The sequence below is a fragment of the Hippocampus comes genome, unplaced genomic scaffold (assembly GCF_001891065.2).
Source record: "Hippocampus comes isolate QL1 unplaced genomic scaffold, H_comes_QL1_v1.1 scaffold68, whole genome shotgun sequence".
NCBI classification, from domain to species: Eukaryota; Metazoa; Chordata; class Actinopteri; order Syngnathiformes; family Syngnathidae; genus Hippocampus; species Hippocampus comes.
In genome coordinates, this window is record NW_017805625.1 from 6245749 (window position 1) to 6261437 (window position 15689).

At 42.0% G+C, this 15689-nt stretch overlaps 1 protein-coding gene across 2 annotated transcripts in view; it reads right to left on the reverse strand.

Annotated features, from left to right (window-relative positions):
• LOC109522328 (low-density lipoprotein receptor-related protein 1-like) overlaps positions 1 to 15689 on the reverse strand; it is a 104755-nt gene that overhangs the window by 68368 nt on the left and 20698 nt on the right. For both annotated transcript variants that reach the window (XM_019880783.1, XM_019880784.1), the window contains exon 3: positions 3888 to 4025. In XM_019880783.1, coding sequence (XP_019736342.1) covers positions 3888 to 4025 — 138 coding nt within the window. The remainder of the gene's footprint in view (positions 1 to 3887; positions 4026 to 15689) is intronic.

A 15689-nucleotide genomic window follows, 5' to 3' on the forward strand; every position in this document is an offset into this window, starting at 1 on the left:
CCAGCATACACATTCTGGGGAATATTTACAAGTCAGCATGTGTGCTGAAGTGCGCGAATGTACGAGTGCGTGCGTGCGTGCGTGTTTTTGGACTTAACAACAGCATGTGGCCGGGGTTCTTCTTGTGACAGTGCAGTCGTTGCAAATAATAGGTTTAAGAATAAAAGAGGCGGCCCGGTGGTCCAGTGGTTAGCGCGTCAACCTCACAGTGCAGAGGTCGTGGGTTCGATCCCCCCGGCCTTCCTGTGCGGAGTTTGCATGTTCTCCCCAGTGCCTGCGTGGGTTTTCTCCGGGTATTCCGGTTTCCTCCCACATTCCAAAAAACAGGCCATGTGTGGCAGGCTGATTGAACCCTCCAAATTGTCCTTAGGTGCGAGTGTGAGTGCGGATGGTTGTCCGTCGCTGTGTGCCCCGCAAGTGGCTGGACACCAGTTAAGGGTGTCCCCCCACCTACTGCCCGAAGATGGCTGGGATAGGCTCCAGCACCCCACGCGACCCTTGTGCGGATAAGGCGGATCAGAAAATGGATGGATGGATGGAAGAATAAAAGATTCCGAGTCAGCTCAATAACTCACGATGACTTCAACTGCTTGCGTTTGAAAAAAACCAAGCAAATTGAACTGCATATAAATGTTGCACTTTTTCAATTGGCCTTCAATTAAACTGCTCATTATTTGACGAAGAAGCCCGGAAAAAAAAAAAAAATTAAAAAAAGAAAAGGACACACACAAAAAGAGGATGTGGCAGTCAAGGGAGAAATCAGTCACTAACAATAAAATAAATGTTTTTATTTGGCTTCGATTTCTCCTTTGGTGCTGTTTATATGTTGTTGGGTTTTTTTTTGGGTCACAGTAGCCCATTTGCTGTTGTGTCAGACAGCATCAGGTCTTCAATGCCACTGCACCCCGATAGGTTTCGAACTCCCATTGACATTTTGAGGAAAGGGCTATTACATGCCTATGCCTGAGGCTATGCATATGACAATGTCATCTGCTGCTCTGTTTTTATCTGTGCCGCATGAAAAAAAAAATAATAATAATCATAATAAAAAGCCACTTTTTGGACATTTCTTTTTTGAAACTGCTGTAACACCTGAGTATCCCCCCTGGGAATCATAAAGCGCCAATCTTATTTTGATGCCTTTTATTTGTGTTATTGTTTTTGTTTTTTATGCCTTGTGTTTTTGTTACCGGTACACAATTTTTGATTTTATTTTTGGGTTCAGATGGCGCAAACATATTTAGAGGAATGTTTGGATGCGTTTATTGACCTGGGTTTCACAACCAGCCATTTCTGAAAATAAACAGTAGTAATAAGGAAAGCCAAAACAAAACCAGTCAAAATGACTGCACACATTTAAAAGCGATGCATCAAAATGCGGAAGTGTACAAACGGCACAAACACCCTAAAATTACACCTGTCAGCTGGCCATCTCAAGATAGAATCGCAACTATAAATCATAGCGGCTCATCTCTCTTCTTTCACTTCCACATTGACACAAGGCACATAAACACACACTCAAACACATCTCCGTCTGATCTACCAGTCACAAATGAATCACTTTGGCCGGAAAAACCAAAATCACGTCGACATGCAAACTGTTGCAGCAATCGAGGGCGGAGCCTGGATAAGAACTGCATCTTCAAGGAACTATTTGACAAAAACAATTCTGTTGCCACATGATTACATAACAAAATAACTCATGCGTTTGTCTTCTTTCAGCAGTCTTCCGGGGAAATTGAAGCTGATGCGATCTCAGTGGGAAAAAATGTCCAAAGACTAACTTCGCTAACAATGCACTGCGACCGATTTTGATGCAATGCAGCGCATCTGAAAAACAGCGTACGCCAGTCTTGGTGGCGAGCATTGGAGGCTTGAAGGCACAGCTGCAGTTAAAATTACAGACGTGGTCAGAATTTTCCAAAACAAGCCTGAGCGCTCCACAACGCAGATGTGTTTACTAAAGCAAGACAGGAAGCAATGTAAACAACCTCATCTGATGCATACCATGAATAGCGGCGTTGAAGAAAATATAATAATGCTCATATTGCCAGTCAGGACCATGACAGCTAAAAATCGGATGATTTGGTGGTTTTGTAAATTGACAGCACAAAGTATGTATTCATATTAAAATTCAAATATTTTTTTTGTCCATTAACTCAACAGCAAATTCTAAACCCTTCATTTCATGTCATCACTAGTTGGCTTTTCATTCAAAATGTGAATCACGTTCTGTTTTTCTGGACACATGCATTTGGAATAATGGATTTAAAATGTTCAAATTATGCTCTGTTTACACTGGTTTTCCCAAGTGATTATCGCGAATAAAAGTTTTGTTCACTGTTTTTTTTTTCTCTCTCTCTCTGTGCTCCATGTACCAATCTTAACAATTTCACTCTGATCATTATTCCTGCTGCAGTGCATTTTTCTGAAGAGCAAAAGGCGACCTCATTAAAAGAATGAATGTAAATCATTTACAGCCATGGCAAAAATGGACAATGTTCGGAACACTTATTGTCTCTTATTATAATTCATTGGTGCTGGCAGGCTGGAAGTCTAGACATTTATTATTATTTTCAAATTGTTTTTGCATCAAACTTTGCAAAATGACTGAGTCAAACCGGTCATACATACATAAGAAAATTCATTCATTCATTCATTTTCCGATCCGCTTATCGTCACAAGGGTTGTGGGGGGTGCTGGAGCCTATCCCAGCTGTCTTCAGGCAGTAGGCGGGGGACACCCTGAACCATTTGCTTCGAATCGCAGGGCACACAGAGACGAACAACCATCCGCGCTCACACTCACATCTAGGGACAATTTGGAGTGTTCAATCAGCCTGCCATGCATGTTTTTGGAATGTGGGAGGAAACCGGAGTACCCGGAGAAAACCCACACAGGCCCGGGGAGAACATGCAAACTCCACACAGGGAGGCCGGAGCTGGAATTGAACCCGGTACCTCTGCACTGTGAGGTCGACGCGCTAACCACTGGACCACCGGGCCGCCCACATTCGAAAATGAAATATATTAAGTACATATTTTGCATATACGCACATATTTTGTCCATAATTAAAAATGCATTTTTGTCATACATGTGGTGAGGAAGTCCGTGGTTCCACACTGAAAAAAAACAACGGTGTGTTGACTCGACTCCGTTTTATTCCGTCAGGTGGTTTTTCAGTGTATGTGACCCCCAGTAGCGCTGATGAAAAATCGCGGAACCCATCCAATATTTAAATTGCCCATCCCTGAACGACTTACTCTGAAGTACCCGCTGTAATTACGAAACATTTGCAGCATCTGTCGACACTAAATAGCTGCTAGTCTCAGATAATGTCAAATTACCGAGAGGAGAATCCCCCGTCCTGGCTGCCGCTTTGATTGACAGTCGCTCAATTGGCCACCCATTAAGCCAAGTAGAGGATGAAGACGACACGCGCACAGAGACAATTTCGGTTTGTCAGTGGATGTTGACAGGGTCGATATTTTAGCAGCACAAACATTGCACATTGATTGGTTTGGTGCTTGAGCGTCCTTCTGTCGCTGTCTCGATAAAAACTTCTATCAGTGGGTGTGCGGCACAATTTTGATTGTGAGTCATAGGAGAATAAGCCCCTAGCTTGGTGTCGCAATCAAAGCCTTCAGTTTTCTCATAAACATATACACAGAACATCTGAACCCAGTGCACTCGGATGTGGGGAATAAATTTGCAACCACTATTTGATTGTTTTGGCACAGCGGAGAGATATCAACATTGGGAATTTGAAGATAAGCGAGATATGCTGGTATTAATAACTGCAAAAGTGGTATGATGAAAGAAGAAGTGTCATAGCGCAGTGAGGATGAACGTGACGAGTGAAAAGAAAAAAAAAAGGGAGGTGATACCTCGGCAGTGAGGTCCCTCGTCCCAGCCGTCGGTACAGTCTGGCGCCCCGTTGCACAGTTTGCTCATGTGGATGCACAGCTCTGTCCCCCCACACTGGTACTCATTAGGCGGGCATTTTAACACAGCGCTGTGCGGGCCTGAGGGAGACAAACACAAATGTGATCAACTCAAAAAGTTATCAGCACCCGGTAATAATGAGTAGATATGTACAGTACACCAGGAGTCAATGGGTCGCCCCACAAGGATCACATGAGAAGCCTGCGTGCCCGTGCTAAAAATAGCTCGGCACTGACATTGTGATTTCGTGGGAATATTGTACACGCGGTCATTCGAACACTCGCTAACATTTATAGAATGTGTGGTGAATGGATTTTCCGTTTTATACTTGTTAAACCATTCGTGATATTGCGAGAAATCGCAAGTCTTCACATCGATGAATGTCTTCAACTCATTCATTCCCAAAGACGTTTTTAAACGTCTTTTCAGACTTGGTCCAGAATTGTCGGGTACTGAATGAGTTTTAATTAGGAACAATCGCATCTGAGTCAAGGTAATTTGAGCATATTTCAGAAGTGCCAGCAAATTGCTAGCATTTTGCATTCTTCAGTACCCAAGATGAAGCTCTCAGTTTCAAAAAGAATGGCGAAGAAAGAATAAAGAATAAAAATGATCATCATTTCACTTTTAACTGCGTCTTCATTGTTTTTTTTGCCCTCTTTAGTTCATGTTCTCTCTCAGAAGTGGTTTTTGCCTGGCGTTTTGTAAAGAACTGATCCAAGGACGTTTGCTTTTGTCGGCTTTTAACAATCCTTCGGAAATGTCCAAGGCCAACATCAGCATAGTGAGCGATCGCCCGACTGGTGAACATTTTTTTCTGGGTCATTCACATTTACGTAAAACTATCAGAACACCTCCTGGGTGAACGACGAGGACGCTGCATCGACACACATCTATCTATCTACACACATAGGCACATACGGTAGAAGTCCCTCTTAGCCAATGGGATGCCAGGATGATGCTCAGTAATAGCCAATGGCAGAGCAGCTCTCAGTATGTTGCGATCAGGAAACTCAGAGCTGCGAGTAGCATCCCATGCTGTATTTTTTACCTTTCGCATCTTGAAATTTCTTTCGTCACAAAAGGTAATGTTTTCCTGTTGAGACGTTTCGTAACTTGAATATTTCGTATGAAGAGACGTTCATAAGTAGAGGTACCACTGTATCCAGTAACTGCAAATTTAGAGAGAGTGAGTCAAATACAGTGTAGGATCATCCCTCAACAGCCTCCCGACCTGCCGCTGTGGTGTCCTTGAGCAAGACACCGATACCCTGAACTGCTCCCAGGGCACTAAAGTAGCTCTCGCCTTCAGTGTTTCAGTGTGCTGCATTCACTGCTGGGATGGCAGAGGACACATTTTGTGAATATGAATTGATTTATGGCTCGAAACTTCATTCCTTTTCTTCTTCTTGAATGTGAGTTTGTCTTGCACCATCCTATGTAGATTCTTCTTTATTCTTGCGTGCTATCCTGCATGACAGAGGTTTGAACTCAGAAGTCTACTTTGACCTCAAAATAGTTCTTCTCTCTAAAATGATCGGCCTCAGCAGCACTCCACTATAAGAGGTTGTACTGAGACTCTAATTCTGTCCTGGGCATGACGGGTTTCCCACAGCCTTAATGAAAAAGTGATGAGCCATGCCAACATTCTAGGCAGTCAGGCTTGATTCATATTTTATGAGACAATAAAGTGAGCAAAAATGCTTAATTAGAATTTCTGGAAACGTGTGTGGAAATGGGTTAAGATATTATGCTGTATGTCTATTATTGTTATCAACCTGAATTTTTTTGTATCTTTAAGCAATTCTTGATTGACAAATCCCTTGTTCTTGTACTTCTTTTTGTTCAAGTGCTTTCACTTTGCAAAAGTAACCCAATCTGCTCAAAATCCGCAGATACCCAGTTAGGAAAACGACCCAACATTTTTTGTTGGTGTGTTTTCTCTCTCGCCGACATACGCAAACCCGCTGTGGGCATGGAGGAAAAGTAGCAGAACTACAAACACAATATTATCCGGGACCAAACCAGACCTTTCAATGCATCGACAGCACGCACACATCCACAGACTTCACACCCACAACAAGCATGCCAGTGCGGTGGTATGCGGGCATGTACAGTATGGTGGTGTTTGCTGAGAGATATCTTTGGGATCACCAGGGGAGAAAATATATCTCGAGTAAACACCAGTCTGGGCAGACTTTCTCAAATTCCTCAAAGGACTTTACAGCCTGAATGCACGAAAAAAAAAGTGAATAAACTGCCACAATCAAAGCGTGGATAGTTTTTCGACTTTACTTTTTTTTTTTTTTCCTGGATGAGGTTTTAGTGCCTTGTGACTCTGACGAGTATTTTCATCCACAAAGGGACAAATGACTCAGCAAGAAGTCTGTGCTGTTGGCCACCATTTTGTGCAGCCTCTCCCAACGGCTGTCACAAACTTTCCAAGTCGAAGGGCTGTGCGACATGATTGATGAACAAAACAAAGGCGCATATTATTGTTTTCTCATGAAGCAGGATTCATCATAGCAACTGATTTATGAACCGAGTTCAATAAAATCATGGCTTTTTAACACTGAGAACGGGCTTTTTTTTTTTAAATCCTATCATGTTTTTTATTAATGTATTAATGCTCAGTATGTAAAAAGGAAATGCATTATAATAAATCTCCATATATATATATATATATATATATATATAGAGAGAGAGAGAGAGAGAGAGAGAGAGAGAGAGAGAGAGAGAGAGAGAGAGTCCGAGTAAACAGAGAGTCCGAGTAAACAATCGCTCTCACATTTCCACAATACAGCTGCAATTTCCATCATAGACAAGTTGATATTTTACTCCCCCCCAAAAAAATCTGCAATGTGGCAGGGTCGCGGTGGGTGAACCGCAATATAGCAAAATGGATTAACAACACAAAATGGTGACAGGTCTTGCTTTGGATCGGTAATGCAGAAAGAAAGCATCCAAGGATACTGGTGAAGCATTATCTTCTATGAAGAAATGTGGTCGGAAACTAAATATGATCATATTTGTTTGTAGTGACAGCAAGCTGAAAAGGAAACAAGTTTGAAAGTGACTTCACAGGGAGCTCCACGCTATGAGTGAACACATATTCAAATACACGTGGTGGTATGTTAACACAATCGTATCAGGGTGACGTGTGACGTTCTCCCGCGTGCTGGCCCTCCTATGCTAAGCTGCCGATTTAACACGTGGCAACAAAGCCCCCCATTCTGGATTAATACATTTTGTAAAGAACCGGGAGCCATAATACCGGCAGGCTCCGGCCTTGCCATCAAACATCTGACCCAAGTCTACTCATGTTTGGCCAAAGGATTAAATATGAGGAAAAATCAAATACAATGTGTTGATTAGTTTGGCTTGGCTCCCTTATACCTCGAGAAAGCAACCTGCTGGATGGTTTGTTTGTTTTTAGGCTTTAAAGAGACAGTGTACAAAATGTGTTAATTTTTTTTTTCTTGTGTTCATTATTTCAAAAATATCACAAGTTTTTTTTTTACGTAACGTCAAAGGAAGTAATAGCTAGTTATATTACATAGGGCGCAATGGTCCAAAACTTTTGCCGCTATCTTTCTGCTACGGATACTCAAAGGAGACAAACTTAGTGAATGTAGTTCCTCAACATCATGATTCCAGCATGTGTAACAAGCCCATGCATTACTGCGTCACTGGAGGGAATACTAGAAATCGTTTGGGATGACATTTTGCTGGCACCTCTGGTGTAAAAACTGCTGATAGGTTTGCGAAGTACGGTCTCTCTGAGGCACCGTAGTTAGCACGCTTCAAACGAGCTTCAAAATGCACGAGCTTTGAGTTTAGGTCGTTGCATTCATTTTGTTCACCACTAGATGGCACTAAATTCTACATACTGTACCTTTAAAGTTACACCAGCGTTTTAAGGGCAAAAAAACAATCAGCACACAGACATCTCCTTGTTTTTGCTCACGGGGATGCATCAAATAGGATTGTATCATTAACCAGTCCGACAAGCAAAAGCGATACAAGCCAAACTTTTGCTCGCTTGATAAGAATTGCCACCCGTATGGCGCAAAATGCCCAAAATGAAGCGCAAAACATAATGAGACGGTTGCAATCAGACATTTTGAAAAAGTCTGAAGAAAACCTCCACAAAGACTCATCTTTCAGAGGCCACATGGGATAGATTTTTCCTACCACATGTGTTACGTTGGAATAAATGTGTGGTCAATTACCAAAGTAAGAAAACAATTGAAGTGATGGAAAAGGGAAAGAGAAAGAATAGGGAAGCCTCGCAGGGGCTAATTGAACACCTCATTCATAGGAAGCGGTCCAAAGTCCCACAAAGCTCCATTCTTTTGTGAGCTGGCAGCAGATAGTAGGGCTGTGATGCAAATGGTTGCTAATTCAAAGCAAACATGGACTTTTATTTTTTTCAATATTCTTTTGTGGTGGTGAAACGAGGTTATCTGGCAGAAATGCTGGTTGTCGTGAATTGACTCATATTTTCCGATGGATAACCAAAAATTGTTGGAAAAGCTTTTGCACTTAGCAAAAGATGCCACCTAAACGTTTGTGAGAAAATGGAATTTCCAAAGGTTCGCTGAATCTATGAGGTCGGTCGACATCCAAGGTGTCCCAATTTCAAAACATTTCTTTCCGTTTCGATCATTAATGCTTTAACAAATGGCTTTCTCGGCTGAAACCATTGCAACTGTATCATCTTTAGTAAATTTTAATGGCATCGTTCTGATGAAAATGAGAATGTATTCTGCAGTCAGGGCTCTAGACTATGACCGATTTGGACGCCATGGCATACGTAATTGCGTGCGTGCGTGTGTGCATGCCTGTGTTTGGAGATGCTTGTGTTGCAGTCAGATAGGCCTAAGACCAAAACTTCCACTGAGGAGCGAGGACGTGCATGAAAGCGAGGCAGAAGAGGCTTCAAATGTTTGGGGGAAATGAGGCGATTGCTCCTCGAGGCGTCGAGCCGATGCGGCGTCAATGACGCGTGTAAAAGAAAAAAATGAACCACCTGCCTGGCTAATTTATCAGTAAACTATCACCACAAATGTCCACTAAATACTTTAACTGGGATCAAATTAAACTCTAATATCAACACATTAACTAAATTAAATGTTCAACTATCCACACGTAACGAGTATCATGATTGGTCCATTCAAAGACCCCACGCGCATAGCACATACTTGAAATATATCGTTTATCATGGTAGTTTCTGGGAAAGTAGATAGTTCTTCAAAAAAAAAAGTGTTGTGAGACCATCAGATATAGAGCGGAAATAGCTGCGGATGACAAGATGATAAGATCAATTGACAATTTCTTCAACCTTAAGGCCTGATTTTGTTCCCTGGTGATAACTAAAACAGACACAGAGCACTTCAAGCAGCAATACTTTGAGTACGTTGCCTGTCTCGTCGAATTCTGCCTCAAATAAAGAATTTCATGATGAATAGATTATTCATAATTTATCAGTCAATGTTGCCCAAAAAGACTGGCAGCAGTTTTGTATAAAAAGAAAAGTGAACCTAAAAAAAAAAAAAAAAAACTGCGGTTGGATGCGATGGAGCAGAAAACTGGGGTGCACCTAACTTTTGGAAAAAAAAGGTTTGGCGCACCGGTGCAACTAGTGCAAAAAGTTCGTCTACATGTAGTAGACCAAATTGTATAAAAATGAGAGTGGTTTTATTCCTAAAAGATATATTTCATGTTATTGTAAACCACTGTAATATGATGCACAATTTGAACAATGCACTCTTAAATATTTTTTAAAAAAGGAAAAAAAATGCACTTAAATAACGATTTACTTAAAATGGATAGCACATAAAAATGAAATGAAAAATTTCCCTAAACAAATAATGTTTGGGGGGGAAAAAAAACGTTTTTAAAGATTAAATGTAAATGTATGAACCGGACAATAAAATCAACTGAACTGTATTTTAGCAATGCTTTTTTCACTTACCACAAGAGAGGGACTTTGTGCCACTTGTGATACTTGTACCCCTTTGCTTTATTATTATTTTTTTTAACGCAACATTTGAGGTATATTTCCCCTAAAATGATCTTTAACTTTGGGGAGTCCACAGTACTCAAACTCATTGTCACACAGATTTCTTTGACTCTTTAAATGTTATGTCACGCTGATAAGCAGGTGCTCAATCTCGTATTTCAGCCAAAGAAACAATTCTTCTTTCAAAACCAAACATGTAAGACCGCAGACACCTTGCACGCGTCGAGTTTTTAGGCCGGTACACACAGAGGTGGATCACATGCTCCGGTGATCAGTGTGACGGAGTCAGGCCACGCGAAATAAAGCCATTGTTTGATCACCTAAGTCGGCAGTGGCCCCATACAAATCACACTGAGCTGCCGTGTCGTAAGCGGTGTCATGTGCAAACCTTGATCGGAACAGTGGCATGGCCACATGAGGAGAGAACCGGGGGGCGGCCGCGCTAGGGCCACGAGACGCAGAGGTAGAGGGGGCGGGTGATTGATTACTACAAGCGCACACGTTCACTTCCAGTCTAGGATCTCGTCATACCTCCAAAAGTTATGAGGGGGGTCTTTTTCAAAATTTTAATTCACATTTAAGGCCAGGAATCCCTCAAATCTCAAACACTCTTTGTTCTTCTCAGTCAGTCATGCCTTATAGACTGTGCAAGTCAACACAATGGATAGATTGTGTGCATCTTAGAGGGTGACGGGAGTGGATTTTCATTCCCATCCCATCCCATTCCCACAGGCAAAAAAATTCTGTACTGTTCCATCACGGACTTTAGTAAAAAGGAAATCCTGTCCTGTCCCGGTGAAAACAAATCCAATCCTGTCCAGCTCCAAGTTCAGAATGACTCCCACTCCCATTTTGGAGGTCAGCTACATTTAAAATTAAAATAAACAACGAAATAAATAGGGCGACCCGGTGATCCAGTGGTTAGTCACAGTGCGGAGGTACTGGGTTCGATTCTAGCTCTGGTCTTCCTGTGTGGAGTTTGCATGTGCTCCCCGTGCCTGCGTGGGTTTTCTAAGGGAACTCACATTTCCTCCCACATTCCAAAAAACATGCATGGCAGGCTGATTGAACACTCTGAATTGTCCGTAGGTGTGAGTGTGAGCGCGGATGGTTTTTCGTCTCTGTGTGCCCTGCGTTTGGTTCAGGGTGTCCCCCGCCTACTGCCCGAAGACGGCTGGGGAGCACACCCTGCGACCCTTGAGAGGATAAAAGCGGATCAGAGAGAGAATTTAAGTGTTGACAGGGTGAGGCAACGATCTTGCAATGACAGAAACTGAAAGTTTGTCCAGACTCCTAGCCCAAGACACTCTATAATCACATTGCGTGAGACATATTGAAATAAAAATGCTATTTAGTATTTTCTATTAAATTTGACATTTAACGTTATGGTGTTTAGACATAATTATTTTTCAAAATTATTAAATTCAAAAAATAAGTGCTCTTTCAAGTAAACTTAACCATACACAGTTTAAGGTTCTTATTTCACACTGAAATATTCCTCATTTTAAAATCTAGGGTCAAGGGAGGAAGTAAGTGACTAGCCACTTCAGTTCTCAAGGTCTCTGCTCATTGTGATCCAATTTCACTTTCATTTTTCAAAATATGACCATTTAAATTCAAAATGAGATGATTTCTTCCAACCACGAGAGCGGTTTATCCGTCACAGGTTATATTATTCAGATGCCACTCTTCCACCACCACCCACACATTATGCCTGACAGTGATGTAACCGTACTCGCCATGGCAACAAGTGTCACTGGATTTTCCAACAAGAATGCATATCAAAGGAACATTTCCCAACAGGATCCTCTATCGACCCTTTCTACTGGGTTTGGATCATCCAATAAAACCCTTCCACTTTTCATAGATGTCAGCCAACCAGATGACCATGAATAATTGAACGCGCTGATCCGTAAATATAGTTCATAAATAAATAGTGTTGCACCACTTTAATGCCATCGGCCTTTAAAGACACGCAAAAAAAGATTTTTTCCGGCCATGAAAGGCCATTGCTGACCAGCTGGCACTGTCTGTCTGTGATTGCTCATGGCCTGGATGACGCAACTAAATTCTGACCTGGAGACCTCAAGAGGCCGTTTGACCAGCTTCCACCATCTGCCCTGCCAATTTTTGAAAAAAAAAAAGGGGGGGAAAAAGAACTATACAAGGGGCACAAAGTAACCACAACACACCAAAGATTCAAAGAGGCTGTGAAAGACACAATACATCTGGAATATTGGGTAATTGTTTGTCTGTTTGTTGGAGACATACAAAATGTGCCAGGCGAGTTCCAGACGGGGTGTTTCAAACCCAGAGCAAATTACAAGTTTCCCCCTTCAGTACTGGCAACACAATCAACCAACACGTCTGCAAAGAGAACCTGAGGCGTTTTCTTCATTCAGAGTGCGAGAAGAGGCGAGAGTTGCGAATCTGTTTCATCATGAACCTATTCAAAATTCCCCCGAGACGCCGAACAAACTGGAAAATACAGTGAAACTCCTCTACAATGAAATCATGTTTGCCATCTCCCCTCCAATTTTTTAAAAAAAAAAAGGGGGGGAAAAAGAACTATACAAGGGGCACAAAGTAACCACAACACACCAAAGATTCAAAGAGGCTGTGAAAGACACAATACATCTGGAATATTGGGTAATTGTTTGTCTGTTTGTTGGAGACATACAAAATGTGCCAGGCGAGTTCCAGACGGGGTGTTTCAAACCCAGAGCAAATTACAAGTTTCCCCCTTCAGTACTGGCAACACAATCAACCAACACGTCTGCAAAGAGAACCTGAGGCGTTTTCTTCATTCAGAGTGCGAGAAGAGGCGAGAGTTGCGAATCTGTTTCATCATGAACCTATTCAAAATTCCCCCGAGACGCCGAACAAACTGGAAAATACAGTGAAACTCCTCTACAATGAAATCATGTTTGCAGCAAGAAATTTTTCACAACAGGGGACTTTTCACTGTAACAAATTTTATCTCAGACGTAAACACGAATACACACAAAAACGTACATGTGTACTTTTTTGTTTTTATTCCAATAGTGCATAAGTATGAGCATACACTTATTTGACACTTCATATAGCCAGCGTAGAAAGAAAAAAAGGGAAAGAAATTGCGAAATTTATGATCAGCATTTACTTTCACTGACATCAATTTCTTGCATAATGTCTTATTTTGCTTCCTCCATCTTTCATTTGTATTACCTTTATCCTGTCTTCAAGCGTTAAAGCTTTTCTTTTCTTAACTCCTTGGTATGCAAAGGTCCGTTTTGTCGTCATTTTAGCAATGTAACGTTCGTGCTGTGTCTGAAACAAATACCTCCTGTACTACTGCGCATGTGTAAACCAGTGTGGTGGTTGCTGTTGCCGTTTCCGAACAAAGCAGTAGAAGTCGCTGTGGCATGCTGAGGTTGGATTAGACTTTTGCGGAAAGCTTGTTTTCGTTGTAGTGAATCTCGTTGTGAGGCAAGAGCAGAGAAAAAGACATCGTATAACGGTACAGGGGGACTTTTCATTGTAGGGGGAGCAGAAAAGTGGGAATGGCTTTCATGCATGAACATTTTTTCACACTAGGGGGTATTTTCGTCCATGTAGGTTTCGTTGTAGAGGAGTTTCACTGTACAGAACGGCACAAAACTCACATCCTGACAATTTTAGAGGTTCTATGACAGCGTGAGTTATTTGTTTTTAAATCACTTTGCTGTAGTACGGTTTTACCATGAGGATACAGGATATTCTTGAATAACCCTATCTGATTGAAGCTTCCATTTTTCACAATTTACTGTATGTTGATCCCCGCACGAGACCTTTTTTTCACGCTGCACTTGTCAGTTGGATCCTCGGTTGCTTGCTGCTCGCCCCCTGCTCTTCAAAAAATATCAGCACCACATTTGCAAGCCTTCACGGGGTTGGTGGGGGTCGGGGGGGCTCCTGGGAGAGCTGGCAAGGTGACAAGCCAAACAGGAAGCCCAAATCCAACTCTCTATAGCACAACAAACTTCTCCAAATGCAGGAGCTCAACTTCTCCTTGGGAGGGGGGTGGAGGGGGAGGAGGGGTGGCGGGGTCAAACCACTGAGCAAACACTTCACATGCAAAGGTAAAGAAAAATGTATTGATTCAAGACGAAATCACCAGCTATTCCTAGCAAATAAGCATACTGTTTAATATTAGTGTAAGTTATGGAAGAGGAAAAGTAAACAAACTAGACATTGGAATTCAGAGGTGATATTTGAAGAACAACCAGCATTCAGCCACAATTTTTTTCCCTCACAAAATATTCAGTAGTACCCATTAATTTTTAAATACAGAAAGTAGTTTCAAGTGAGCATCAAATCAATTTCAGAATTTCACACGGATTCGTTGCAGCCAGCGTGAGATTCCCACTTGAGGACATTAAGAGTGAATGGCTGTCCGTCGGGGTAGGCTGCCTTTCTCGTTGGCTGGGACAGACGCCAGCGTGACTCGGAACACGATAAGGAGTTGAAGGTGGATGAATGGACGGACGGACAATTAAAAGATTTTTACAAAGAGAAAAGGGAAAGATCTGTTGCACAAAATTTTGCGGAATGGATTTTTTGAAGCAATAGGTAACATTTGACTGGTTACATTTATCTTTTAGAAACCTATTAGACATAAATCACTTATTGTGATTGTCATCTTTATATAAACAGCCATTATATGTGTTTACCACACAACCCACTGCGTGCAATGTCAAAACTTTTCGATTCTGAGCTTTGCTATCCTGATGTACTGCTCTAACATAGTATGTCAAAACGTTTTCTTTTAAGAGGACATTTATTTCCCTCATGAATAATTCCAAAAATGTACTTCGACTGTATAACTCCAGCGCCAAACGCTTTTGTATATCAAAATTTGTAAACAAAATGGCAACCAACAAATTCAATATTCATTCGCGTTTACATCAGAAATCGAATTGAAGTCAGTATTATCATGGTGACGGACCTTTCGGCTCGCAAGGCGGGGAAGGAAAACGTGGCCACTAGAGGTCATCTACTACTCTCCTATTTGGACTCTTCATGCCTAATTATCTACAACAGATGTGGAATGATAATGTCTTTTCAACAGTGTGATCTTTAGCAGAGCCAGGTGGCTGACATTCCATTAAAAAGCCACGCTCATGACAGGTAAGGGGTCAGGGGCAAGAGCAGACCAATGTGAAACAGTTTTTCAAAGTAGCGTCACACGGACGACGTCGTCGTCCCAAAAGATCGCGCCAGCAGTCCAAACCAGATGTTCAGTGTCTACGTTAATGCCTTCACAATATTATTTATGTTCCTCTTGCACGCACGGCTGTATTCTAATCTCTGCTGTTGTCCCAGGCAGTCTCGTGTCCCTTTAGAGTGCCTCTGGCCTTCCCGAACACTGTCTGTGGGGAGCCCTGCTGGGATTACATAATGGTCTTTTTCTCCTGCCCCCTTCAATTTAAACCCCTGACACGCTTTTCTTGGCTGAACACAGCCTGGGCCCTCTTGTCCTTCTTCAGGGGGGCAGCTTTGGTCAGACTTGTCTAAAAATGGCCTCGAATGGTGACTGGCAGACTAGCACAGCCTTAAATATAGTGTGTTGAATATGCTGACATTTAGTCATTGCTGCTGTTTGCCGAAGCACCACTGACAGGAACAAGAGAATGAAATAACCTGAATTTTAGAAATATGCTTTTAATTGCTCAACGTGAGGAAATGTTACCCATGTTCA